At 39.9% G+C, this 26,682-nt stretch overlaps 1 protein-coding gene across 2 annotated transcripts in view; it reads left to right on the forward strand.

The window, feature by feature from the left end:
• Positions 1 to 26,682, forward strand: part of brsk2a (BR serine/threonine kinase 2a) — a 190,883-nt gene that overhangs the window by 103,489 nt on the left and 60,712 nt on the right. For both annotated transcript variants that reach the window (XM_059334691.1, XM_059334690.1), the window contains exons 2-3: positions 4,033 to 4,127; positions 24,341 to 24,426. In XM_059334691.1, the coding sequence (XP_059190674.1) occupies positions 4,033 to 4,127; positions 24,341 to 24,426 (181 nt within the window). The remainder of the gene's footprint in view (positions 1 to 4,032; positions 4,128 to 24,340; positions 24,427 to 26,682) is intronic.

A 26,682-nucleotide genomic window follows, 5' to 3' on the forward strand; every position in this document is an offset into this window, starting at 1 on the left:
TCTGTTTCTACAGTCCTTTGCTTCAAACAAAAATACTATTATACTGGGCCAAACCAAAAGCCAAAAAGCCCACATATATTGTTTTGTTTCATCTCATTGTCTGAATTTTTTAGCTATTTTTTTTTTTTTTTCTATTCTGGGTTGAGAACAGTTTTTTCCGTAAATTCCTGTTAATAATAATAATTATGACTGTCTCTAGTGCACACAAAGTATGTACAACTGTTAGCAACTGTGTAGGCAAACTTAGTTCACACAACACCCACACATGATGACATGCTCTCGCAAGCCTTCAGTACTGTTTGTGGGAATTTATGTCCGCCTTTGGTGAAAATACAACAACATTTAGCCATGGTAGCAGCATAGCTCTGGGCATGGAAATTCCCATTGGTCCACCACTTTGGTTCAGACTTAATAAAGTCTTAATATTTTTTTGACCTTTAGTGAAATGTCTCAACACCTACTGCTTGGATTGCCATAAAGTTTGCTACAGACCTTTCTGTTCTTTTAAGGACTTTTGATAAGTTTGTAATTTTCACTAGATGATGGTACTAAATGAAAAGTCAGCAGTCCAATCATTTGGATTATGACTAAGCACTATTAACTAGAAACTAGTAACATTCCCATCAGCCTGTTGTGTTTTGTGCTTATTAGCAAAATGCTATGCTAACACACAAAACTAACATGGTGAACATGCTTAATGAAAGCTTGATAGGGCTACGGCTGTGGCTCAGTTGGTAGAGTGGTCACCTACTGATCGGAATGTTGGTGGTTCGATCCCAGACCATGGCAGCCAACATGCGGAAGTACTGAACCCCAAATTGCTCCCGATTCTGCGTTCATCGTTGTGTGAATGAACTCCCAATGGTGGCAGGTGGCACCAGTGTGCCCTGGTAGCTTCGGCCACCAGTATGAATGTGTGTGTGAATGGGTGAATGAGCATAGAGTGTAGTATAAAGCGCTTTTGGATAAAGTATACATAAGTGCGCTCCATTTACCATTTGATAGCTTTGCCATTGTTAGCACAATAGCATGCTGACATTAGCATTTGGCTAACAGTACTCACAAAGCTGCCACAGTGTAGTCTCTTAATCTTGTTATATTCTAAATTATATTATCAGTATGTTTTGCACTAGGTAGCATCACATAGTTGCAAGTCCCATTAACCAGTTATTATTCAGAGGTCCCGCCGGCTAACTCCGCCATTTTTGGTCTTCCGGAGGGCTTATCGACCATTCTCAGCATGAATAAAATTGCATTATTCAGCACCAAATGTGTGTAACAAATAATATCAACTCAAAACTTGTGGGACATAGTTGAACACGGAAATGAACTTCAGAAAGCCTACAGTAATGCTATGACCCATAATACACCCTAATATGTTTCAATAATTACAACAAATATAACATATATAACAAAAATATCTAATAAAAAATGACTTAATTAATTAATTAATTAATTAATTAATTAATTAAGTCATTTTTTATTAGATATTTTTGACCAGAACAACTTGACACACAGTGCTGAGCTTCATCTCAAATTAATCTTCATGTTCACAGCTTTCAGATGATGTTCACCACTTCTATGTCAGAAAAAAGAAATGACCCCGAATAGTAACTGGTTAAAACATTGCATTTTGCAATTTGAAGGAGGTCACAGAATATAAAAACTCATCTGGTTTGAGATTCCTCAGGTGGGTCTGAGTATCATTTCTGTTTTTTTCTGGACTCCTGATCTCCTGGACAAAGATAGCACTTGCTTTGCATTCACTACCAGTTCTAAATATGTCACATTTAATGATTTACATTTGTAAATGGAATGTGGTTTCCATGACCATTAGTTTAACTTCTGCTTTTTACGAGTGTGATGTACAAGAGGCTTAGGTCTCACGCCCCTTTTCTATTATGTACTGAACTTCCTCGTGAGAGTTAATTTCAATGTGAACACAAAGTGGTTGTAAAATCATAATGTGCTGTGTTCCTGTGCACATTTCCCTCTTGCTAATGTGCCCTCAGATCACAAAAACACAGGCATCGGAAGGAAGATGGATAGAGAGGCAAATAATCCAGTTAACTTTTCACGTGTTTGCGGGCAGATATTTTCTCTTTAATGTGTTTATCATGACTTATGAGCTTCTCTATAGCAGCCATTAACATATGATTACCATCACAGGGCTAATGTGTTTGTCTGTCGTTCACCCTCCTGCTCAACTGCTTTATCCCCTTTTCTAAATCTTTTTACATCTTTTATCTTCCTCTTTTTAGCATTTGCTTCCTTCCTGTCTTTCTGCCCTGCTCTCTGTCATTCTCTCTCTCTATTCTCTCACGCCTCCTCTCCTCCATGTGTCTCCACTCTCGGCCCCCGCGGCCCCTCATCTCCCAAGCCAGAGCCTCACTCCCACGCAATGCTCTCCATTACTGCTTAATTATCTGTGGCCTGTCATTTGAATAATGTGCTACCCCTGATTCTCAATCTTTTCTACTTTTCCCTCATCTTTCACATGTTCTTCTCTGTTTATTTAGTCTCTCCATCTCCTACTGCTGCTTCTGTTTGATTTCATTGTGTTTCTGTGGTGTCAGAGAAGTTTTTTCTGCATTCCCGCATCCCCCGCCTCCTCAAAGCCCATTGACTCCTCTTCTGCTGGTTCATTTACAAAATCAAACTGTGTGACTGACGAAGTCTGGTTTATGTCATCCAGCCAGTTTGATGCGGAACATTACTTCTCTGCATCAACATGCTTCTTATAGTAACTGCACCATTTCTGTCTCAGGCCCATGATAGTAACACTTAAATAACTTAATCCCACCATCTTCATCTCTGCCAGCACGAGAGTGGCAAGAAATCAAACCTTCAAATGATTCCACTTTGGTGTTTCTGTAAAGTCTGTGTGCCAGCCATTAGAGAGCTCAAACACTGTAGTTTTACCAACTTAAAAATCATCTTCTGTCATCTCCAAATCCCTGCAGCGCCATGGGGCCATTGGGGAAATCAATAATACAGAGCCAACATTTGTTTGTCTATGGGTGTGTGTTTGTTTCAGTTTGTAAGTCATCTATCTGATGCAAACATATTTCTAATGTGTGTGCAGCTCTGTGGGCTCTGGCAGAAAATGGATTGGTTCTGTTGTCATGGCTCCCCTGTATCAAATACACACTAACACACCACTTTGTTCCACTGTAACTGTACACTCATTGGGGTATCCCTGCTTGTTTTCTACATTGTTTGTGGCTGATCATTTAACTAAGGATACCTGGGGACACTTACTGAGGCAAAGCAGGGGAGATGCTTATGTGGTTATGTGGCGAATCATAGGATTTATGTGTGGGTTTTGGTTTTGACACTAATGCTAATACAGAAAGTTTGAGTGTGAATCCCAGTAGATCTGACTGGAGCGGCGTATCAAACACTCAAATCTCCTTGTGCATCTTTGTGTTTGTCTTGTGAAGTAACATTTTATGCTGGCTTGTTGAAATGCAACATTGTGATTTACTCTTCTACAGTAGTTACTTCATTCTTGTCATTTTTGGACCCTGGTGAATAAAGAGTGCCATTCAACAACTGACCTTTAGCTCTGTTTGTTACCGCTACCTTTTATTGTCTGTTTGAGCTAAACTCAACACGACTGCATCACAGCAGTTTAGTACATTATAGGAATCAATAACACAAATGGCCCACTCACTTACTGCCTTTATGACTCAAATAAACCCCAGAGGCCAGTTTCTTTAAGGAACTGTCTCCACTTTAGAAGTCGTTATCAGCATTTTGTACATTACCATTAAACATCAGTGTGGTCAATGCACATTAGTGGTTAGCCAAAATGAAATAAAAAATAATTCACACATCACTTTAATTCGTATGTCCTTTGTAATGTGCTTACTAGGAACATATTATGCACTAAATTCAGTCTAGTGCATAATTATGCATCAGTTGCTTTCTTGGGTTAATCTAAAAACACATCACCTTGCTAATAGTCCTAAGTGTGGCAAGAAATGTTTGACCTATGTGACCTAATAAAGTGTGTGTTTGTTTTTGCAGGGTTGGTTAAGCTGGGAATCCACTGTGTAACATGCCAGAAAGTCGCCATAAAGATTGTCAACCGGGAGAAACTCAGTGAGTCAGTACTAATGAAGGTAAGTTTACAGCTTTCAGTTCTTCCAGTGGCTTGCAGATTTACAGTTGAGGTTTTGAAGAAGTTAGTTTTCACTCTGCTAACCCTTTTTTCTAAGGTGAGAATAGCTGGAATTTGGTACAGGTATCTTGGCAAGATTGAGATATTCCCTTATTAGTCCCACAACAGGGACATTTTCAGCCTAGTAATTTAACCCTTCCTTTAACACACACATCATGCTGGGGATTCGAACGGGTGACCCTCCAGTTAAAAGTCTGATTCTCTAACCTCTAGGCCATGGACTGCACTGTGCCCTGTGTACCAGCTTGAGTATAGTATAATATATAGGATAGTTTTTGTATTTGCTGCTTGTAATTAGGACTGTCCTGAACCTTAGTCTCTTTTTCGAAGGAGACACAAGTGTTTGTTTTGTTGGGATGCTGTGTGAACCATAAACATAAACGGATTGCATCATATTCAAAATACATTTATATATATATAAGTTTATCAGTTTGAACATAACATGGCATTCTGTTTTGTTTTCCCTTTTCTTTTTGTCCAAACTTTTTTGGAATCTGGATAGTAGTTTATCTGTTGTTTTTATTGAAGGAGACAATGTATTATTTGTCTGGTTTTCAACAACCACATTGTCTCCGTTAAAATGTAAAAGCTGGGGTGCTGCCCAACATCTTAATATGCAGCAGCTAGGCTGACTGAAGCAACACTGACAGTTGGACTGTAACTGAAAAGTGATGTCCCTGAAAGGGACAACTCTTTTGGGCTTACTGCTAGCTAGAATTTTAAAAGCAAAAAATTAGAAGACTGCTCGAGTTGGTTTGACATTTCTGGCTGATTTTGCAATAATGTTTGTATATGAGTTATTTATATCATAATAAACCTTATGAAACGTGGAATCTGAGTTAGATTAGAACAGTGTGTCTTTTAAGGTAACTGATTTTCATCCTTTTAATATTAAACTGAAGCAGTCTCTTGCCAGCAGTCAGAGCCTCGAAGAAATCTTGAGGTAACACAACAATAAAGCAGGTTTCTGCAACTATAATTACTTCATCCTCATTTCAAAATGCTTCAAAAGTGTCTGAGTGAAACAGTCCTATTTATAATTTTGCTGTTATCCACACAGCCTCATTTTGAAGGCTACATTTGGGTTTTTTTTTTTTCCTTATTACGTCCCAGGGCTCCTGCTGGGCAGCTCTGTTCAGTACCCGTGCAAAATTGGCATGCTGCAAAATTGGCCCTTGGGTTGATGGAATAGTTGTAAAGAAACCGAAGAAAGCAGGAAGATGGAGGACGACAAGTTGCTACAACCTCAAAATTGTCTTTCACAGGACACACACAGAGAGGAGTGACTACTGTAATTGTTTGCTCATGAGCTGGAAAGCAGGAAGCGGATGGGTTTGCTCACAGTAAAGGTTATTTGCAAATGGAAATTCCCTCCGTTTTGCATCACTTTGGAAGCAGCATCATTAGACTTAAGATGAAAAGCTCGGTGCTAAAATATTGCTGTTTGATAAACAGTCGGTATTAATCAGCTCCTTGCTGTGTCAGTGTCTCCCTGACTTTTTCTACCTCTTTGCTGTTTTGCTCCTGAAGTCGCTCTCTTCCTATTTTGTATTTGGCTCAATGTGAATTCTAATATTTTCACAAGGGAAAGACGGGTCAATTCGGTTGCCTCAGCACTGACAGAAGTATTATTAGTTGTAGCAGAAGTAGTTGCTGGAACCGTTGTAATATGTGACAGCAGAGAGGAAGGTAGCTGGATAATGTCCCAACCCAGGTGTTTCACATTGTGCTGTCCTGCAGTGGAAAATGATAGTTACAGATGCCAAACACTGACAGGTTTCCGACAGGACCAAGGCTTTTGCTGAAGCTGCAGTTCAGAGCCAATTACTGAACTACGCCATTGTCACTCTTCTCACATCTGCTGGCCCCTGGTGTGTGTGTTCCTGCATGTGCCAGTAGGGACTGAATTATGTGGAAGCTAGGAGTCCCTCAGAAAGAAATGCAGGTTTTCTAAATTTGGAAGTGGATGCCAAAAATCACCATCATTTCACATGAAAATTTGTTTTTAAAACTGCATTTTTGTCATATACACAAATCGGCATCCTCCCACGAAAATAATCGGTCGATTGTACAGCAGCTTAACCCTTTATCAGGCAAAGAACTATATTTGGTAACTTCAGGTAATATTTTGAGAAAAAAGTTGCAAATTTACTAGATTAAAGTGGCAAATCTATGAGAAAAAATGTTGCAGATTTAAGAGATTTAAAGTGGCAAATCTGCGCGAAAAAAGTTGCAGATTTATGAGAAAAAAGTGGGAAAAAAGCAACTTTTTTCTCCCAGATTCACCACTTTAAATCTCATAAATCTGTGCATTTTTTTCTCATATATTTGCCACTTTAATCTTGTAAACTTTTTTCTCAAAATATTATTTTGTATGTTTTTTTTTTACACATTCTGGCAGTATGTAATATCCTCCAATGTTCTTGAAATTTAGAATTTGCAAGTATTTCAATCAGTGCCCTATTAAGGGTTAAAACAACCAATTATGTTATGTTTGTAGTTAACAGTGCCCTCTAATGGCCGAAGTGAGTATGGCCAAGGCAGAAGTGACTCTATGGAGTGTAAAAGCAAAGGTGAAAGCGTAGTTATGGAATAAAAAGAATGACAAGTTCCACTTCAGATAATTGGGAGCGGTGTTGGATGGGTTAAACAAACCAGCCTGTTCTCCCGTCAAAAAACATTTATTTAGGTTGTGTGTACAGGCAGCGGAAAACGAGCTATGTAAAACTTGTGGCAGTCACGTGACCCTTGTAGCTACTTTACTTCCCGAATTTACATACATTCATTTACTGTTTAAACTGTCTTTTATAATGCCTTACCAGAAGTTTTTTGCCCTAAACCTAAGGTCAGTGGTTTTACAACTTCAATTTTTTTTTTTATTGAAATTTTTTTTACAACCGTGGACCGTTCGTGTGTGCAATGTTGTAACGCAAGCCGTTACAACATCGCGAACTTCTGTAACAACCAAGGTTAGCAAATAAATATTATGAAAGAGAACTAAAACTAACACTAAAACTAATAAAAACTAAACTAAAACTAAGCATTTAAAAAAAATAAAAACTAAACTAAAAGTAGCAAACTCACTCAAAAAACAAATTAAAACTTACTGAATTTGAAAACAAAAATTCACAATGAAAGCTAAAAAACTAAAACGAATGAAAAATCCAGAACTATTATATCCTTGGTAAAAACCTTAATTTACTTAACGTAACCATGTACTTTTTCTCCTTTTGTTGCCTAAACCTTACCAAACTGCAACCATTTCACAACCTTAAGGAAGTGATTAAAATGCCGATCATTATGTGTAAGTATGAGGATGTGTTGATAATACTTATGTAAGACGCTCCTGTTGGTCGTATAAAAGGGTAGTAAGGTGAGAGGGTAAGAACAAAAGACCTATCTGTTCATGTGGTTTGGAGGACTTGTTGCATGTAACACAAGCAAAATTCAGTAGTTTGGAAATCTAATAAATATAATGTGAACATACAGTATTGCTTTTGTGTCCGCATTCCTGTGTGTTTATGTGCCATGCACATATTGATTTGTTCATTTGTTTCTCATATAATGCAACTTGAGGCCTCTGTGTATATGTACTTTTCACCTGTATACAGTCATTTATGAGACATGCCCACATGAGACATAGGCCATACTGTTGGTGTGGTCAATGGTGAAGTTCCCTCTAGATTTCGGTCCCCTACAGTGGCTAGACAGGCGTTTTCGGAAATTCAGCCGCTTTCCCATATTCCCATTGTACAGTCCTATGTGTCTGTTCTCCGGCCTGCCTGTGTGGCTGTCATACTGTCAGAATGATCGCGCTGCACTCTACTGCAAGACTCAGACTCTGAAATGTCACCTTTTAATATGCTAATGTCCTTGGTCCCTGTGGTGCCATTAGGGGAGAATCTGACTCTCCTGGACAGGTGTGTGTGCATGTGTGCGTGTGTAACACTGCTGACGACACACATGCATGCAGACACAGACCGGTACACATGCACAAAAGAGTTCATAAGAATGTGTGTACATGTGTCATCACTCATATTCATATGTATGTGCACGAACACATCCACCATGACACACGTCACCCGTCTACGTCTGTCCTTCCCCCAACTGGCCTTTGGTGTCAGGGGTCTGTGGAGATGAGGAGACGGGTTGAATTAATTGTCTCAGAATATCTGGCAGAGAGATCTTTTCTCCACTCACTGTGTGTTGAACTTTGTATAACTAATGTTGAACTCTTCAGTCCAGAGCCCCACAGGCGGTGACACTATGGGCCAGAAAGACATTGAATTGTCATGGATAATGAATTCATCTATGAACTTTATGTCAGTATGTTACCAGGAAATGAGCCTTGACTTCAAAGAGCACGCAGAGCCCAATGTTTTATTTTATTTTTACTCCGAAGTAGAAAACCTAACATTGGACTGAATCGTGATAAGAGTCTCCCGTCAGTGGGAAGCGGCTGCCTGTCACATTTCAAATGATGAGAGAGAAACAGACAGAAAGAGAATACACAGTTATGTGCACATATGACAGTATGTCAGCAGTCATTGGCACAGAGGCCAAACAGAATGGAGCGTGGCGATCCGATACAAAGAGAACCCCAGAACAAAAACTGTATGTATGGGAGTGTGTCTGTGTGTGTGTTTCTCTAGGGAGTAGTTAATGTTTCTGAAACCCAGCCAGCCCTCTCTTTCTCTCTCTTGCTGGCTGCCATGTCTCTGTGCCGTGGGGCTGTGGGCTTGAGAGAGAGAAAGGGCAAAAGAGAGCAGGGCTCAGGAGAGAGAGATGGACATGCTGTGTGAAACCCTGCTGAGACAAGATAACACAGGCGCCTTAGTAGGTACACCACGTTTTGACTCATATTTCCTGTCAGGAGTGAGTGTGTTTTGTTCTTGAACTATTAATGTGACATTCAACACATATGGTATGACCACATTTTCACCATACACATGGTCACAGTGAGATCTTAATGATGAATTATTCGTAGAGCAGACATGTAGACATCCTTCACCAAAAGGAGCTTGCAAGCTCTTAAAAATACAACACAGAAAGAAAAATAATATTCACACAGCAATGTGGAATTATAGTATAAGCCAGAGAAGTTGATCAAGTATGTTTAAATATGAACGTATTTCTACAATTTAATCTTTTAATTGGTCAAAAAAGAAGGCAAAATGTTAATTGTCTAAATAGCTTTGAGTTTGGCATATTTGTACAAGAAGGTGTAGCCTGGGAAGAGGATGCTATCAGCTAATGCTAGCTTACTAGCTTAGTTAGTAAGGTGTATCTCTACTTCAAAATGAGCTGCAAACTCCTTAGTTCAAGCGAAATCTGAACAAGACATTTTTAAGTGGCTAAATTGTTGTAATTAACTTTAGTGAATTGAAGACACACTCTCAGGTCAAAGTTCAAACAAAAGAAAATGAGCTGTAGTGACTTTTCAATCACAGGAAGAACACCCTAAAACAATTCTGCTTTATCGTTCATTTAATTCTTAATGTTACCATGACTTGCAAGATTAATATCATGCTGTATTAAAGAAAAAACTAACAATTGAGACCATAGACTAACTTCCGCATTGCCACTTGGTCTAAATAAAGGGATACTGTACCAGAGTTGTGTTAATAAATTAAAACGAACACTGAAAAAGAAACCATATTTAAATTAGGAACTATTATTATGAAAATTACAAATCTGACCCCCCAAAAAAGTGATGAGTTAGAATATCGAGTCTCACCAATAAAGCTGTTTAACATGGATTGCTAATTTGAATGCAACCCAGTGTAACTCACCTTTGCAGTGCTGTTTGCAATGATCCTTTCGTTACTTTCATTATAAGTGCTTATTACTTTATCTTTTTTCTGCACTTCTGTGACTTTCATTTCATGGCTAAAGCACAAGCTATTTCTTCTTGGCCTCAAGAGCATAGTGCAATTCCCTTGTGCACTGGACAGCCATGAGTCTGTTATTGCAATGCTTCCAGGAACCTACGGTAAAACTAATGGTCATATTGATGACAATAACATGGTGGATAAAATAGGGTAGAATCTTGCCACTGCAGTCAACTATGGTCTGACAAGCTTTCCCTGAAAGCAGGGGATTTTCTGCACCATATTTCATACTGTATTACCTATCATTATGCTGAGTGGTGCAACTTCACTAATCCGCAGTTTAGTCTCGGGGTGAGTTAAATTGTTGCTAGCCGCTAGCGCGAACAACTAGCAGAGGGAGAAGGGTATCTTTAGCATGCAGCAGTTGGTAGTTGCTGTTGATGCCTGCTCTGTTTCTCCCTCTGAGCCAGTGAGCTGGTGGCGGCTGCTGCTGCTATTGGGATAAGGACAACTAATTAGCCAGAGTGACTCTCTCTCCTCCTGAAGCAGCACAACTTCAAAGTCACTCTACTGTCCCCAAGCCCAGGGAGAGAAAGGAAGAGAGGGAGAGGAGGGGTAGAGTGCAGGATGAAATGAGATAGAGGGAAGGGAAGAGTGTGTGTGGGGAGGGATAGAGAAAGGATGGTGAACGTGAAGTTAGAACACTTCGGATGGATGTCTTGTGAAGTAGATATCGCTACATGGCTACAAGGTTTTTGATGGGTTTTTTAGGGAGGTGAGGTTACTTGTGGTTTGCTGACTCTGTCCTTGATGTCAGTCATAACATTTCAGATGAGAAAAATGAGTGCGTGAGAGACAGAAAGAGAGTTTGGAGATGGAGAAGCCAGCAGTATAATTGCCCCCTGAAGCAAATAATTGAAGCGCTAAGGACACCGCATGTAAGAGTGGAGAACAACCAGAAAGGGCCACAGACCGGGTAGACAGCTGCATCACCTAATATGGCCTGAAATATAAGGACATGGATAACGATCAATAACTTTTTTTTTTCTCATTAATAAGATTAGTACTGTTTGATCTGAGTTTTGAATGCACAGCATCTAAAAAAACTATTTGGAACTAAAAAGGCAGAGAAAAGCAAGGTATAAAGGTTGAGTACACCAAACGACAGGGATTGTGGTGGGCGGGTGAGGAGCAGAATGCCACGGCCACAGATGAATCATACAAGGTCTAATCTTGTTATCCCGACACCTCGCTGACAGCACTGTAGCTTTCTTTCGCCGCCATCTCTACTCTTCCCCTCTAATGATTATAGATTGGCCGTTCACTCCCGTCTCTGTTGTGCCGCGAGTGGGTTGGATAGAGAAATGCCTCCAACACGCACACGTTTAACTTCTTGTCGTGTGCATACGTGGTTGTGTGCGTGTTTGTGTGCACGTGTCTGTGCAGAGACAAACGCAGACAACCCTTAAAATAAATGGGTTTCATATGTTGTGCCCCTGCGTGTTGATCCATCAGCTTTATATGGTGCTGAGCCAGAAGCCACGGCTTAGCACACAGTTTGATCCTAACAGGCTGACTGCACAGAAAGACGGTAGAATAACTGTTCCCCTGTCGAACGTTTGCTGCTTCTTTCGTTCATTTCTGTCTGTTGGTGTACGTTTTCATTCAAATTTTTGGTCAATTTGTGCAATTAAAAAAATTCAAGAATGTAGTTTGATTCCTTCATTTGGGTTCCATCAAATTTAGAAGACTTTTTGAATGTAGATTAAACCTAAGTTACAGAATAAAATCATGAGAAAGTCTATGGACACTATGTCCAGTGTATGGCTGGACGTTATGTTAAAACCGAGAAAGGAAATAATCTTACACCTATTTTCCTTATGAAACAGAAAAGTACAGCCATACACCTCATAAATTCAAGTTTCTTTCTTTCACTGAACTAAGCTAGCTTAATTGTCTCTACAGAAACAAAATTAAACTCCAAACCAAAAAACATCTTGGTTATTCTTTCCACTGTTCTAATAACTGCCAGTTGTGGTTTGGTCAAGAGAGTTGGAGTAAAAATATGCAGGCTCTCCACACTGCTTTTCCTTGTTGTCTCTCTTCTGTTGCTAGCCTCTAGCCTCCAGTCTGTCAGTGAGTAATCCCACAAAGCCAGACCTATCTCCACATTCTCACTCGTTCTTCAAAGAAAGTTTAACAACTTTCAATGACAAAAATATCAACTGGAAATGTACTCAGCCAATTGCTGATAGCCAATATACAAACCCCATTCCAGTGATGCTTGTTTTATATACAGTACTGACCAAACATTCTCCCTCTTTACACTCTTCCTGTCGTCACATTGAATGTTTCTCCCCTTTTCCCTCATAGCATTCTGTAAGAACCTAAATAATAACATGGATTTCTCTGAACCTGTAAGACCTTACAAAGCTCTTTGTCTGTTATCAGTCAATAAGAAGGTCACTCAGCATTCTCGACCCTAATTTGCTTCCCAATCACCACTCCCAAATCAATGGGTATCCACTTTTTTCCCAGTCTTCATTGAGTGTTGATGAGACTTTGCTGAAACGGAAATGGGGAATAGATTTTACCTACAGGGCAAAAGATGTTTGGGGATTGTGAAGAAATGTCAGCTTGAAGCCCTACCTGCCTCAAATTATGTTCCATGCTAAATACCATTGAGTGAAGACACCAAACATTGAGTTTTACACAGTTTTGCCTGGTAGTTTGGGATCTAACACATCCTGGAGAGAGACATGTTAAACCGTTAGTGCTGCTGCTCACTGTGGTGACAAAGCTCATCAAACACACGCAGGGTTGTTTGACTGATTTTACCTCTCATATGTCTTATCGAGATAAAACAGAGATGGAGTGCAGACAAAATAATGAAATGGAGGATAGCAAAACACAAGATGTAGCAGGATCCCCCATTGAGCTCGACAGGAGACAGACAGATGTCTAAACCGATGGCATTTGTTTCTTTTCTTCAAAGGCAGAAGCCGCTGTGTTGTCAGATAGATGAGAAAGCTTCTTCGCTTTTTTATTTGTCGTTTCTTTGGTTTTTTGCTTTTGGTTTGTGAGCGAAGGGCACATTTCATCCACTTCTATTACCCTTAAGTGGAGTGATGCTTTCATGGGGAGATCAGCAAAGTTCCCCTTCAAAGTTTAGTTCTTTTTTTATGTCTGTTTATTTCTTTGTTTTGCACTGGGATTTCTTACCTCCTTATATTACCTGTGGACCCACTTGAGTGTATTTTTGCGTGTTTCTTGTCAGCCACTGGGTATTGTGACCATCTTTTATCCGTCTTGTTCGAGTAGGGACTCCTAATTGAATAGGTACATCATGTTCCCTGAAGAGGTGAACCGTAATGTATTTACTTCCAAATCTGTCCTTGTCATCTGTTTTTATATCATGTTGCTTCCATTTAAAGACACAATGCCCTGCATCTCAACATTATGTGATTCTGAGGGATTTTAATCTACTTTATATTGGCCTGTGCCCTGACTTAATGTGAGACATCAACCTGCAGCACTTTGCCCTTATCTTCATTAACACTGATAAATGCACTGATACATACCAAGTAGCTTTGTTGGTACAGTTTTGTGGAGCTTGTAGAAAAGACCACAGAAACATGTCATGTCTCTGTCTGTCTGTCTGTCTGTCTCTCTCTCTCTCTTTCTCTCTCTCTCTCTCTCACTCTCTCACTCTCTCTCTCTCTCTCTGTGTACCAGAACTTGGCAATAGGATAAATGATGGACAATGAAGTATGTCACATGTTGTGACAACTGTCATCTCACTGGCAACAGCAATGCAGTGATATGTCTATTCATATACCATACCATCATTGTGCCTGCCACATACGTTTGTGTTTCTGTGTGTGTGACTCTGTGTGCAAGTCACACCTAATGACACCATGAATGACAGCTCCATGACCATTGTCTAGTTGCTCAGAGGCAACAAAGACACACACACACACACACACACACACACACACACACACACACACACACACACACACACACTCACTCATAACTTGCCTTAAGGTTCTGTCTGTCCTCTCTCTGCAGGATGTGGTCTGTAATAGTCTCACATCAGACAGGCAGGGTTGTGGGGTAAATCACAGCTTGTGGACAAGCAGGCCACAAAGAGCACTGCCAACGGTGCTACTTACTGGCCCAGTTACACACACACACACACACACACACACACACACACACACACACAGACTATGTACACACAGTCGGTCCCAATCTGAAGGCATTAAATGCATGAGCTAAGCATACATCTGCTAATGATGCCCAAGAAATCTGCATTTATCATCATACACTGATCTCAAAGTGGGATTTACAGATACCAAAGTAAACAGCTACCAAATGTTCCTCAGAATTCATTTTTTTCTTGTAATCAAGAAAAGGAGTACTTAAATGATACGTCACATTTATGTTTTGCTATTCCGTAAATCACATTAATAGGTTTTTCGTATTGAGCACTCTCTGTATAATGACAGTGTCTCTTGAATCACTACAACTCTCTATCTGGGGAAAAAAAATCCAATTTTTTTAAATGTTTAGCTCTGGGTTATACTTAATGTTACCTTCCAGGCCTGAATAGTGAAGCCAAAGCAGAAGTGCCTTGCTGACTCCACAGATTTGAAGATCTGAAGGGTCGGATTGTATAGAAATCTATGAGAAAATTATTCAACATCTCACTTGATTTATATACTCAGTACACATTTTCATTAAGATTTTATAGTCTTATTTGCTAGTTCAAAGTCTTCATCAATTAAGCATGATGTTCTTGTTGGAAATTATTCTCATTTAGACTAAACTAGATGATAATTGGTATGCTTTAGGACCTGGCTGCCTTGTGATTGACTGGTCGCAATCACTGTGTTAGCCAGTTTGGGTGTTGTCCATGTTTTCATCTTAGAACTTTGACCATTTGACATTGTGTTTTCAGTTTATGAAAGTTAATTGAAAAAAAGACACGCTAAGGAGTCTGCTGTTCATTTTTGCAACTTTCTAACGAAGCTAGCTAGCCAGCTCTGGTGCTAGCTCATAATTTAGCCAAAAGCTAAGATGGCAACAGCCAAACTGCCAAACTTTAGGCTTCAAAATGGCAGTTCACAAACCAATGGGTGACTCCCTGGTGGCAATTATTTTACAGTCTATTGGCTTTACTGTACATGTAATCACTAGCGTTACACCCACTTTCCTGCATTCAACACATTTCTTTATCTCTTAATTAGGCTGTTAACTAGCTTCAAGTCTTGAACAGTACACAAAAGGCTACATAAATTTGTGAAGCAGGTATACATTTACCACTTTAGCTGTTGTAAATAAACAGGGAAATTAGCTGAAACTTGGCAGAGTTAATGAGTTTGGGATGGATCATGATGTATACTTGGGTTTTTGCGGTCAATGTGTTGAACATCTAAAGCAAGACACTTAACTTCATCAGCTCCTTCATCTGCATCCCTGTGGGGGTTGTTTGCTAATGACTCTGTTGTGCTAACATTCTCCCAAGAACATACTCTCTCTCTCTCTCTTTTTCCCTCCTTTGCACATAAACACACTGTGTATGCCCACAAAGCAAAAGCATATGTGTAAATACATACAAGCACTGTATAATATTGCACATATGGCTTGCCATTATTAGGGTAAATTAGTATTCATACACAGTACCATCACAACACAAGAGTGTGCCTTTTATGTGTCAAAGACGCAAGCTCAATGTAATAGCTAATTAACGGTACGGAAGCAAAAAGTACTCCCTGATTACATTATTAAAGCTATTTTTAACTTATTTACAAGCTAATTTTGGTTGTTTCAGTTGACCAGTCGTACCTACTGACCTGTTGTCTGTCTAGTATTGACTCATCTGCCGGGCTAACTATTGACCAGGCTCATGTGTCAATGAATAGGCCGTGTATTCATATGTGGAGATAATTAGTTGAGTGTGTGAATCACTGTCAGGTAATCAGTGCTGTCCGCCTGAATTATTGCACTAAATAATCTTCATTACTCATTCATTACTCACTTTCTTTGTTAAACTTGCTTTCACAAAAAATATTAAACCAGCGTTGTAGTTCATTTATGTTTTACTCCTATTATGATCCATCAATTGTCCAATGTTTTTAGTGGTTTTTCTTTTTCCACATTTCTCTACTTTACATAGCAAAGGAAACTCAATGTTTCCTTAAAATAATACTCACAATCTACACCAACATTCTTTCATATGTTCTTTAATTTTGAAAGGAGTGCTCTGGTCTTATCCAGTTAGACAGCCAAATTGACTGCAACATTTAATCAGCCAAATTTCCATCATAGGTATTTTAATTTAAGGTTGGCAGCAAAAAAGGAAAATCCACTTTCTGCAAGATGAGGCAGCAGATGGCATTTAATACACATTTTCTCCAGTGTCCTTTGGAGCATCTTCCCATGCTGCACATTGGAAACAATTCCATCTACCTCACATGCAAATTTAGGCGGCTGTAGGTTATTAGATTTACACTTTTATAACTGATATAGATGACCTTCAGATCTAATCATTACACTGAGTTCTGCGCACACTTTCTCTAGTCTGTGAAAACCAGTTCATTAATCCACATTTCACATCTCCAAGGTCACCTTTCCAATCCTCTGGTATGAAATATGCCTCGCTTAGGAAGTGAGTGACGGAATGGACCAGTTGACAAAAAGACACTTCAGACAAAAACATGGCTGCCAAAGGAACCGCTGCCTGGCCGTCACTGATAAATCACTCATTCTGCACATGCACAGCCATTCACATACTGCTATACACACAAACACACACCTTCTACCCTCTCCCAAACCCGTACAACTCAGCGAAACCCACCTATCAGCCCATGCAGTATGTTTGAAGAGGTTCATGATTATACCCTTTGACCTCAGTGTGTGGAAGACCTCTGCCATTAGACTCTATTACGACCAAGGTTATCCAGGGACGTGTCTGTTAGTGTGAAATGATGTGTCCTGCCACTGGTCTAAGTGGCAGCCTGATGGATCTGTCAGCAGCACAGTCACACATCATAGACATGATTAGAGACATAAAATGGGAGAAACGGAGAATAAATGAAGGATATGAGAGAAGGAGGAAGAGGAGGAGGATTGGTCTTGGGTGGGAAGGGGTAATGAGGAAGATTTGAAAGGGTGGGAGATGGATAAAGGATAAGGACTAGTGAGCTCGCAGAGACTATGTCCTGATCGATTTACATGTCTCTGGCATTGATCAAACTCCCCCGTGTGGGGAATTTACCTCCTCTTCACAAAGGATGACTGATACAGTGATTATCAGAAAAACCTGCTGTGTTGCTGACTGTGTGTTTGTGTGTGTGCGCACATGTGTTTGTACATTTAGAGGTCCACAGGGTGGAGAGGAAAGCGATAAAAAGAAGGATGAAAGTAAGAAAGAGATTACTTTTTTCAGCTCAATGACTTTGACTGGAATAGAATCATACAAATATGATTTTATTTAGTTTTGCTCTCAGTGGGACTAGCTCAGTAGTGGGAGATAACAGAGCTACCTAACGCACATGCTGCCTCTACAAATATTGCTAATTCCATCTCTCTAAGCAGGTTTTTCCAGGAACACATGTTTATATCATCTTGAAGGTAGTGGCCATGGCCTACACACACATGAACACACACTTTGGGACAGGCTCTTTGTGACCAATGTCTCTGTGAGTATGTTTGTGTGTGAGTGTTTGCCCTTGAAACCGATGTCCTTGCCTCCCGGTTACAAAGACTGACATACAGCGCTCTGCAACAACTAAACGCCTCAACATTTACATGCATGTGTAAGCACGTACACAAAAGATACACACATGCCATGCATACACACCAGCTTGACTACCCTCTGTTCCTGGCAGAAAACACAGATTCTGCCCTACTGGCTCACTGACCGACATATGGATGGATGGAGGTGGCTTGCCGTGATCAGTGGCGTGTGTGTACAGCGTGTGTGCATCATGCGTTAATGTGTCCACATGTCACAAGTATGAATGGACGACGAGCTGACTGGTTTTGTGTGCAAGCCAGTAGCCAAGCTGTGCTGTCTCCTCCCCTTCTGCTCACTGACAGTTGGAGCCACGTCTCCTTCTCTCCAGCCATTACCCCACCCATACCTTACCTCTCCTTCACCCATATGTTATCTCATGTGATCTCTATATGGCTCTCTCCTATATCCTTCCTGCATCTTATATTGAGTTTGTATTTATTTATTTAACTAATGTTCAAATAATATAAATGAGATATAATTAATAATGGAAAGTAAGATGCACAAAAGAAGTCTGAAAGGTTGTTTTAAAAAAACAACAATGTCCTAGATTCACCATCTGAAGAGAAAATTGCCAAAAATACATAATTTATTATTGACAGAAATTATAAAACCAGGCATTATAATTTGACTTTCCAACTAAATCAAAATTCTAAATCAAAATTATTGATATTCTGTACCAAATGAGAAAAAGAGTTCTAAAAGTTTAGACCACTATATCTAACTGAAAGTTGGCCTCTTCTAGTACGATATTAAGGAAGATGAAGATTTGACGAATGTCAGAATCAGAATCACCTTGGTTTTCATTGCACAGAGTTACAGGTAGGACAACAAAATTAGCCATCAACCCGTCCAAACATTTATAACACTTATATTTAAACACACATACAATATGACAAAGAGGTGGACAGGACAGGGAGACAGGGATGAAAGAAATTCAAAGTCATTCATGAATTGGGTTAAAAAGAGTTTACATTGTGTTGGGGTATTTCACTGGTTTGTGATTCTAACAAAATAGTTGTGGAAAAAGAAATATGGTGAAATTTCCAAAAACTTAACTTTAGAATGTTATGGTGTGATTCACTATTTGTAAAGCTTTTAAAACACCTAGGTATATGCTCCAAATATAGTCATTGTTGTCAACTGCTCTGAATATTTTGTCTGTCAGATGGAGAAAAGCCATGTTCTCTCATTTCCTTGATTGTCATATGCTTTTAGCTCCTCACGTTGCTGCCTCATCGCCTTACCTGTTATCGCTTCACTCTCCGTGGGCTGTTTGGTGCACGCTGCTGCTAAAAAGGTTATCCTTTCCCCGTGTTGTGTTAATTAGCAACAAAAGAGGCTGAAAGACTCAGGGGGGTTTGCTGGCACTGTGCTTTCTTTCTGTCTGTCTCCTCTACATTCCTCTTTTAGTCTTCTCCATTGCAGAGAATAACATGGCTTATGCTTCATCCCTCTCACATTCACTCATCCTTCCTGTGTCTCTCTTTTGTTTTTCTATCCATCCTGCAGCTCTTGCATGCACCGTAGCTTCCATGATAGCATAGCCACCCGCACTTTTTTTCCCTTTTTTTTAAATCTGACACACATGGCTGCCCTGTTGACTTTGATCCTCAGATCTCAGTATCAAGGGACCATTCACTTGCTCGCCCGGGGGAGGTGACAGAAATGTCTGTGTTTTCCTTCTCTGTGTGTGTGTGTGTGTGTGTGTGTGTGTGTGTGTGTGTGTGTGTGTGTGTGTGTGTGTGTGTGTGTGTGTGTGTGTGTGTGTGTGTGTGTGTGTGTGTGTGTGTGTGTGTGTGTGTGTGTGTGTGTGTGTGTGTGTGTGTGTGTGTGTGTGTGTGTGTGTGAGAGAGAAAGAGAGAGAGAGAGAGAGAATAAGTGGAGAGTGAGGGATGACAGAGCCTGTGATCCAATATTTTCCCCTCAGATTTTGGCATGGCTTTCTCTGTACAGTTGCTCTGTGACATGTGTGACATCAATCTAATCTCTATGTGTCTTTGTTGTTGCCTGGCTGTCTGTGATCCTCCGTCCTCCATCACTGGACTCTTAGCCACAGCGATGAAACTATTGATGTCCCCAGTCATTTGTTTGCTCGTCCATTCAGCCATTCAGATCCAGGGCTGTAATTTAAAGAATCAATAGCGAACTGATGGAACTATGCTAAACTGGCTCTCATCCTTTGAATTTGAAGTGACACATGTGAGCAACAGCGACTGCTTTGCCTCATTTGTCTGTGTAGCTCCAGTCTTCCCAGTCCCCGCTCACGCATAGTTTGCCTTTTCTATTATAAAATGCCATCTGCACCTGCAAATTACATCATAATTACAAGTAATAAATCATATTAGACGTACGTTCAAACACAACAACCTCAAAATTAAATTCCAGGTTGAAGAAAATGTGCTTTAGCTGGTAATTTGGATTACAAGAATGGAGTTTCTTGGAGCCTGTTTGTAAGATGCTTTCGCTGTTACTATTTTTTTTTTTTTTTTGCTTTTAACCATTTTTGTCATGGTTATCAACAGGATTCAACACCCACAGATGGTTTACAGAATTGGCCTAGCAGGCACAGGCCCAGGGGCCCAAACAGTCAAGGGGCCTCGTTGGGCTTCACCTACAAATGTTACTTTAAGAGACATGTACTAACCAGGAAGAGATGCAAAATGACCACAAAGAAAAACAAAACAACTATAAAGACACTCAAAATGACCATAGAGAAACAAAAGCGGTACAAAGTGACACAAAAAGCAACAAAACAACCTCAAAGAGAAACACAATGACTACAAAGAGACAGAAAACAACCACAGAAAAAAAAACAAAATGACTACAAACAGACAAATAGGGACAGAAAAGAGACACAAAACAACCACAAAGGGACCTGAAAGGACAAAAAGAGATATAAAATGCAGGGTTCATACGGTCATGAAAAACCTGGAAAAGTTATGGAAATTGAAAATGCAATTTCGAGGTCCTTGAAAAGCTATTGAAAAATAAAATCCTCTGTAAGGTTTTGGAAAAGTCATTGAAATATTGCTGGATAATATTTAGAATGTAAAAAAAGTAAAAAGTAAAAGTAAAGACAAGTTTTGCAAAAATAAAATACAATTGAAAGGACAAAAAAAATGCAATAGATGCAATAGAACAGCTGTTTAAAATCCTCCTCCTGTAAAACAGTTTTGGTTGAGCATTTAAATGTGATGGCTGCATTTGGTGCTGAATTCTTATGCATTAGTATTTCTTAAGCAGCTGTCAAGTAACCTGGAATGTTTCAAACACTGCACGTGACTTGGCTGTAGCGCGAATAACATTTCAGTCAGTCATTTTTTTAAAACTTTAATCCATGTAAATGTGTGTTAATAACAATTCAAGTTGCAATTAAAACATAGCAGGGTGTATCAAAATGTGTCTGTGGTTTGATTTAGAGGCATGACTACAGTGGTCCGACTGAAATGCGTTAATTTTTTGGTCTTGAAAATTAATTGAAAGGTTATGGAGAATTCATTGGAAAACCATTGCTAAAAAAGTGTACGAACCCTGAAAATGACAAAAAAGACACACAGAATGACAAAGAGCAAAAAAAACCCAATAAAAATTAGGCTTGTGTCTTACTCCTATGAAGGATTGCTGGTGGCGCCTTTTGCATGTCTGTGCCCAGGGGCCCATTGTTTCATAATCTGCCTATGTCTTCACCGCAGTTCAAACATATCGATCCATTTGGTGTGGCAGGATATGACACTGATAGGAAACACTGTGGATCAAAGCATTGCCAGTGAGCCGTCCTCTAACAGGCTCCGGTTCTGATGTCCTCCACAAATGATGTCCGCTCCACACCGATAACCACCCCGCTTTACAAGACGAATTATCTCCCTGTCAAATAGCTAATTTGAATTAGAGTGAGTCCTGGTAATTTAATTTGACCTCTTACTATTCTTCCTCTTCTAAAAAGTTAGCAAATTGGCAATACATTGAACTGTTGATCACACGAAGAACACAAGAAAGATGAGAAGAGAAGGTGTGTGTTCAGCTGACCAACCGTCCATCTGTCCGTGTGTGTGTGTGTGTGTGTGTGTGTGTGTATGCGTGTGCACGTTGGTGAAAGGTGTCCAAGCGCCTGCTAATAAAGGCTTAATGAAGTGTCATGGAGATATGGAGAGAGCTGTCCACACTCACAGATGTGAAACTTAATGAGAGAGTGCGGAGCCATGTTCAGGAGCCAGGAAAGAGGATGACCACCTGGCATTTATACTAGCATGAAGTTATGGAGGTGTGTGTGTTTGAGGCTTTGATAAGGTGTGAGCAAACAGTTAGTGATAAACGCAGTTCGTGTTCTATCTATTTCCTTTTGCAGGTTCAATCAAGAGAGGTGTATTTGTCAGATAATTTCTTTTGAGTTCTAACTAAAGGTTGATTTAATGAAACTGTTGTAGTGTAAAATGCTAGAAAAGAGCAAGGGTTGCTCTACAGATTTACATTAGTGTGTTAATCAACAGCTAATCTTGCAATAAGCAGGCAGTTGTACAGTTAAGTCTTCACATTAAGCCTCATTTCTCTTATTTCAATTAACTAAAAGGAGGTGCTTAGAGGAAGCTTAGGAAGCCAGCTGCTGGCTCTGTAGCATTTTGACAGCTCATCTCTCCCTGAGTGCTGGGTAGCATTAGTCTCTCTGCAGGGAGCCTTGCTCCCAGCTAGCTATAGCTAGCCACATTAGGCTCATTCTTAACAACACACCTTAGCCTCAGGTGAGAAAGTGGCACAGTGTACTGCCGCTGATAGCACTCATTAGTCTCTGGATTAGCCCTGATTAGCCTAGCCGTTACTCCCACTGATACTCCATGCTAATGCTTATTACGTATTTACCACTTTGCCCTTTATAGACAAGCTGTGTGCCTAGCTTTATTAGCTTTATATTCTCCCATGACTTTTCTTGGCTGCAGCTTCGACACCAGTTGCGCCGCATTATATTTTTCTCTCCAGTGACTGAACGTAAGTGAATTCAGCAGGTTTTTATCGCACACTTGATAAAGAGCGGAGATGGGGATGCTGCTATTTGGGCAGAAAATAATCATCAAAAGTGTTTCAAGATAGGGGACAATACCTGAGCTGACAGTAATCACTTATACAAGCTGTTCTGAAATGAAAAACAATGTGAGAGCATAATTAAGAGGGAGGAACCTGATTTTACGCCCGGTCAAGCATACAGCTTTGGGAGAGTTTAACAAAAACAGAGTTAGCTGGCAGATCAGAGTTTTGACTTCATTCCACATGAGCGTTTATAAAGTTAAGGCATGATGAGTGTGACATTAAAGCAGCGTGAAGGCTGTCACAGGCAAGTGACAAAGTGAAATTGACTTTGATGAGATTGAGATGAGGCAGAGGAGGCTTTAGCTCGCGCTGTCCTTTCATCTCCATCATTGTCAGTCAAAGCTAGACACAGAGGGTGGAGTGAGAGGATGGACGAGAACGATGGAGGAGAAGGATGAGCAGATAACCGCGAGCAGAGCAGGAGAGCAGCACAGGGGGCTTGGAGATTAGCGGTGGCTTCAGTCGAAGTGGGTTCCATGCTGATTTTCGGTGGCAGCTCTACATGCTGACTACAACTCTTCGGAGATGCTGACACAAATCCAAACTGATCTGCTCGATTTTGGTGAAATTCAGCTCTCATCTGTGTCACAGTATGCTGTATATGTCTCTCAGCAGCTCTGTAAGCAAAAAAGAACTTATACACTTATGTGGACTCAGCTGTCTGTTTGTTCTGGACACAGTGTTGTGTTTTTATATACAGCGACTGTCTCAGACTGACTGCAGGACAAAGCCTCCTCAGTGATGTACTTGAGTGGACATTTTGATCCCAGATCAGCTGTAGATTGTACTCTTCATGCACAGAAATGTTCAAATGTGGGATGTCTGACTCTGACAGGTTACTCTACTCTACATCAAACCAAACTGATTTATGTTCACCTCAATCATATGCCACTGGACTGTGAAATGTGATTGCATAGTATTCATCTAGTCTTGTTTTCTGAAAGGACACAATTTCTGTGAGATTAGACAAACACAACCTGCTTCCTTTCCATTTTCTGAAGCAAACTACATTTTCCACCTGAGATAGCAGTGCTTGCTGGCCTGGATGCCAACCAGAGTGTAGTCAAAGCTTATCTCTGCCCTTTCTGCCAGTAGAAAGTGCCAGTCAGCTCCTTCTTTTGGTGCACCTATTCCTCCTGAGCCCTTATGCTGGTTTTGTGAAGTGGTATTGCTGCCTTTCAGATCTGTCTCTCGAACAGTGACCTTTACAGGTGACCTCAGAAAAAAAACGATTGGCAACAACTCATCACAGGCCGCTTTGGGGTCAGTTTATTTGACTCTCTGGTACTTCAGTTTTGGCAGCAGTGAGAGGGAAGTTGCAGTTTAAGAGGGCAGATTAGGACAATTGGTCCTAGAGTGCTTACAGGAACCTGACTGTGTTGATATTACACTAATCAAATCTCTTTTTTTTCTTTCCCCATCTCTCCCTCTCTGATACAGGTGGAGCGAGAAATAGCTATTCTGAAGCTCATAGAACACCCACATGTTTTAAAGCTACATGATGTCTACGAAAATAAAAAATACTTGTAAGTATCACCAGTGGATTTTGGTCAATTATTTTCATGCAAATATACTGGAAACGCTAACATATTGTATCAAAACCTTTTTGTCTCACAAATATTATTATTATCAAGTGCTCCTTTGGATGCCGGAACAGTCTTTTTTAAAATGCCATACATGTTTTTGCTGGCCCCCAGAGCAGTTTTGATCGGTGTATTATGATTTGAGGGCAACAATGATAGCCTTGGAGGGGCAGATGCTCCATTAGTATTGGCATGAAGCATTTAATTTGGTCACCCGCGCTAGGGGACTGCTAATAGGGAGAGGAAGTCTGCGTAATGTAAACACCATGACACGCTTATCAGAGGCAACACCATTGCATTAAGAAACATTAGCCATGGAGAGTGGCAGCAGCATTAGTCTTCTGCAGCGGCTACACATGCAAGCACACACATAAATCTATTAGCGAACTTTAGCAGTGGTGAGTGACAAGCCCATCAGTAGCTTATGGTAGCCCTCCTGATCTACAGAGGACTGTTTGTCAACTAAATTCAATTAGTTCTCATCTTGAGCTTACAGGCCAAATGGGATTGGACATGCAGTACTGTACATGTCGTCCTCTAAGATGATAGGAAGAGCAGAATATTGTGATTCATCATATAATTGGATTATTAAAATCACATTTTGTGCCCATTGCTTCATCACTTTTGACAGTTGGTCACTACTAGCGTCACCGAAGACAAATTGCTTTACATTTGAATCACCAGTGACTCGAGTACTATCTGCGCTTCACATCAGTGATGTGATTTTAAAATAATTATTGTTTGGATTCTTGCTCTAATATCTCCACTGGAAGGCCAATAAATGATAGACACACAGCATGTTTTTTTGAGCGAGCAGTCCCAGAGCTTTTAAGATTTATTATGCTGCTGGCACAGATCCCACCACAAGCTGTTTAAAATGGTGTGGTGTGTGTGTGTACAAGAGGTGAGGGAGAAGTGGAAGGAGTCTGATACATAGCCCACCAATATTTTATTTATGGTTATTTCATTGCTTCAAATGAATGAATGATCACATCATGATGTTGATATAAATTATGCTTTTGAGAATGAAAAATGGTCATGCAAAAAAATGCTCCATAACACATACACATGATTTGTAATAGTGTTGCTGTGAGCTGTTTTATTTCAGATTTTTGCTGCATTGTTAAAAAGGCAACAAAATGATGAATTGCAAAGCATGCAAGACCTGTTCATATTTGATAAGCTACCATTGAGAAACAATGATGCCAAAGCTGCTCAAAGTCCGACATTCACTGCATCTTTGCTTTGCTGAAAATGTCTTGATTGTTCTTTATAACAGTGAATTATTAATAATCATACAAGTGATGCAAGAGCATAAGTATATAGCATTTAAATTTAGTTAAAGTGCTACTCCAGTGATTTGGTATTGCACTTCCATTAAGTTGGGGCACTTGCGAGAAATGGATTAAAAAAGGATTTGTCAAAATCTGTGCAGCATAGGCTGCGGTATCCTGACCCGGGTTTGGGTTAAGCTCTAAATGTACTGGATCCTACAATTCCCATAATGCAACTTGTCAGCATATAATTATTTGCCTACCAAAGCCTCGTAAATGCCAACTTAATCCAAACTCCACTGCCCTGATTTTTAACTCAGTTGTCTCCAAATCTGAATAACACTAGTGACATAACTCGTTTTATTTTAGCAGCTTTTAGAAAGCTCCCTTTCAGAGCCACAGAACATATTACACAAGTTTTAATTGTTGGAAGAGCACTACTGGTGAAAAATAATCTGATTGTGATAGGTAAAGTCAGAGAAGTGCCCTTTTAATGTGTTTCCATTATTGGTGGAGTAGCATTTAAATTATGGTATTTTATGGTGAGGCAAGTTTTATTAATTTTACCATATTACGTCATACAAATATACAGATTATACAGATGTGATGTAAGAGGATCCAAAGTCAATGTAGGGAAAATAAAAGAATGAAGAATAAAATGAAGAAGAACCCAATTTAAAAGGCAGCCACAAGGAACCACCCTTAGATATACACATATGCTTTTAAATCATGATCATATTATATTGAAATCAGAATCCAATTCAACTGAGTCCATCCATGTTTCTGTAAATGTATTAATGTGTGTTCACCTGCTGTGGTCTGGTTGTGATTGTCATTAGCCAAAGCTATTGAGGATTTGCCATAGCCAGCTTTTTTTGGCTTTTGGGTTGTTTAGTGAGCACACGCTCTGTGGACGAGTACAGTT

Source organism: Centropristis striata, chromosome 6 (assembly GCF_030273125.1).
Source record: "Centropristis striata isolate RG_2023a ecotype Rhode Island chromosome 6, C.striata_1.0, whole genome shotgun sequence".
NCBI lineage: Eukaryota > Metazoa > Chordata > Actinopteri > Perciformes > Serranidae > Centropristis > Centropristis striata.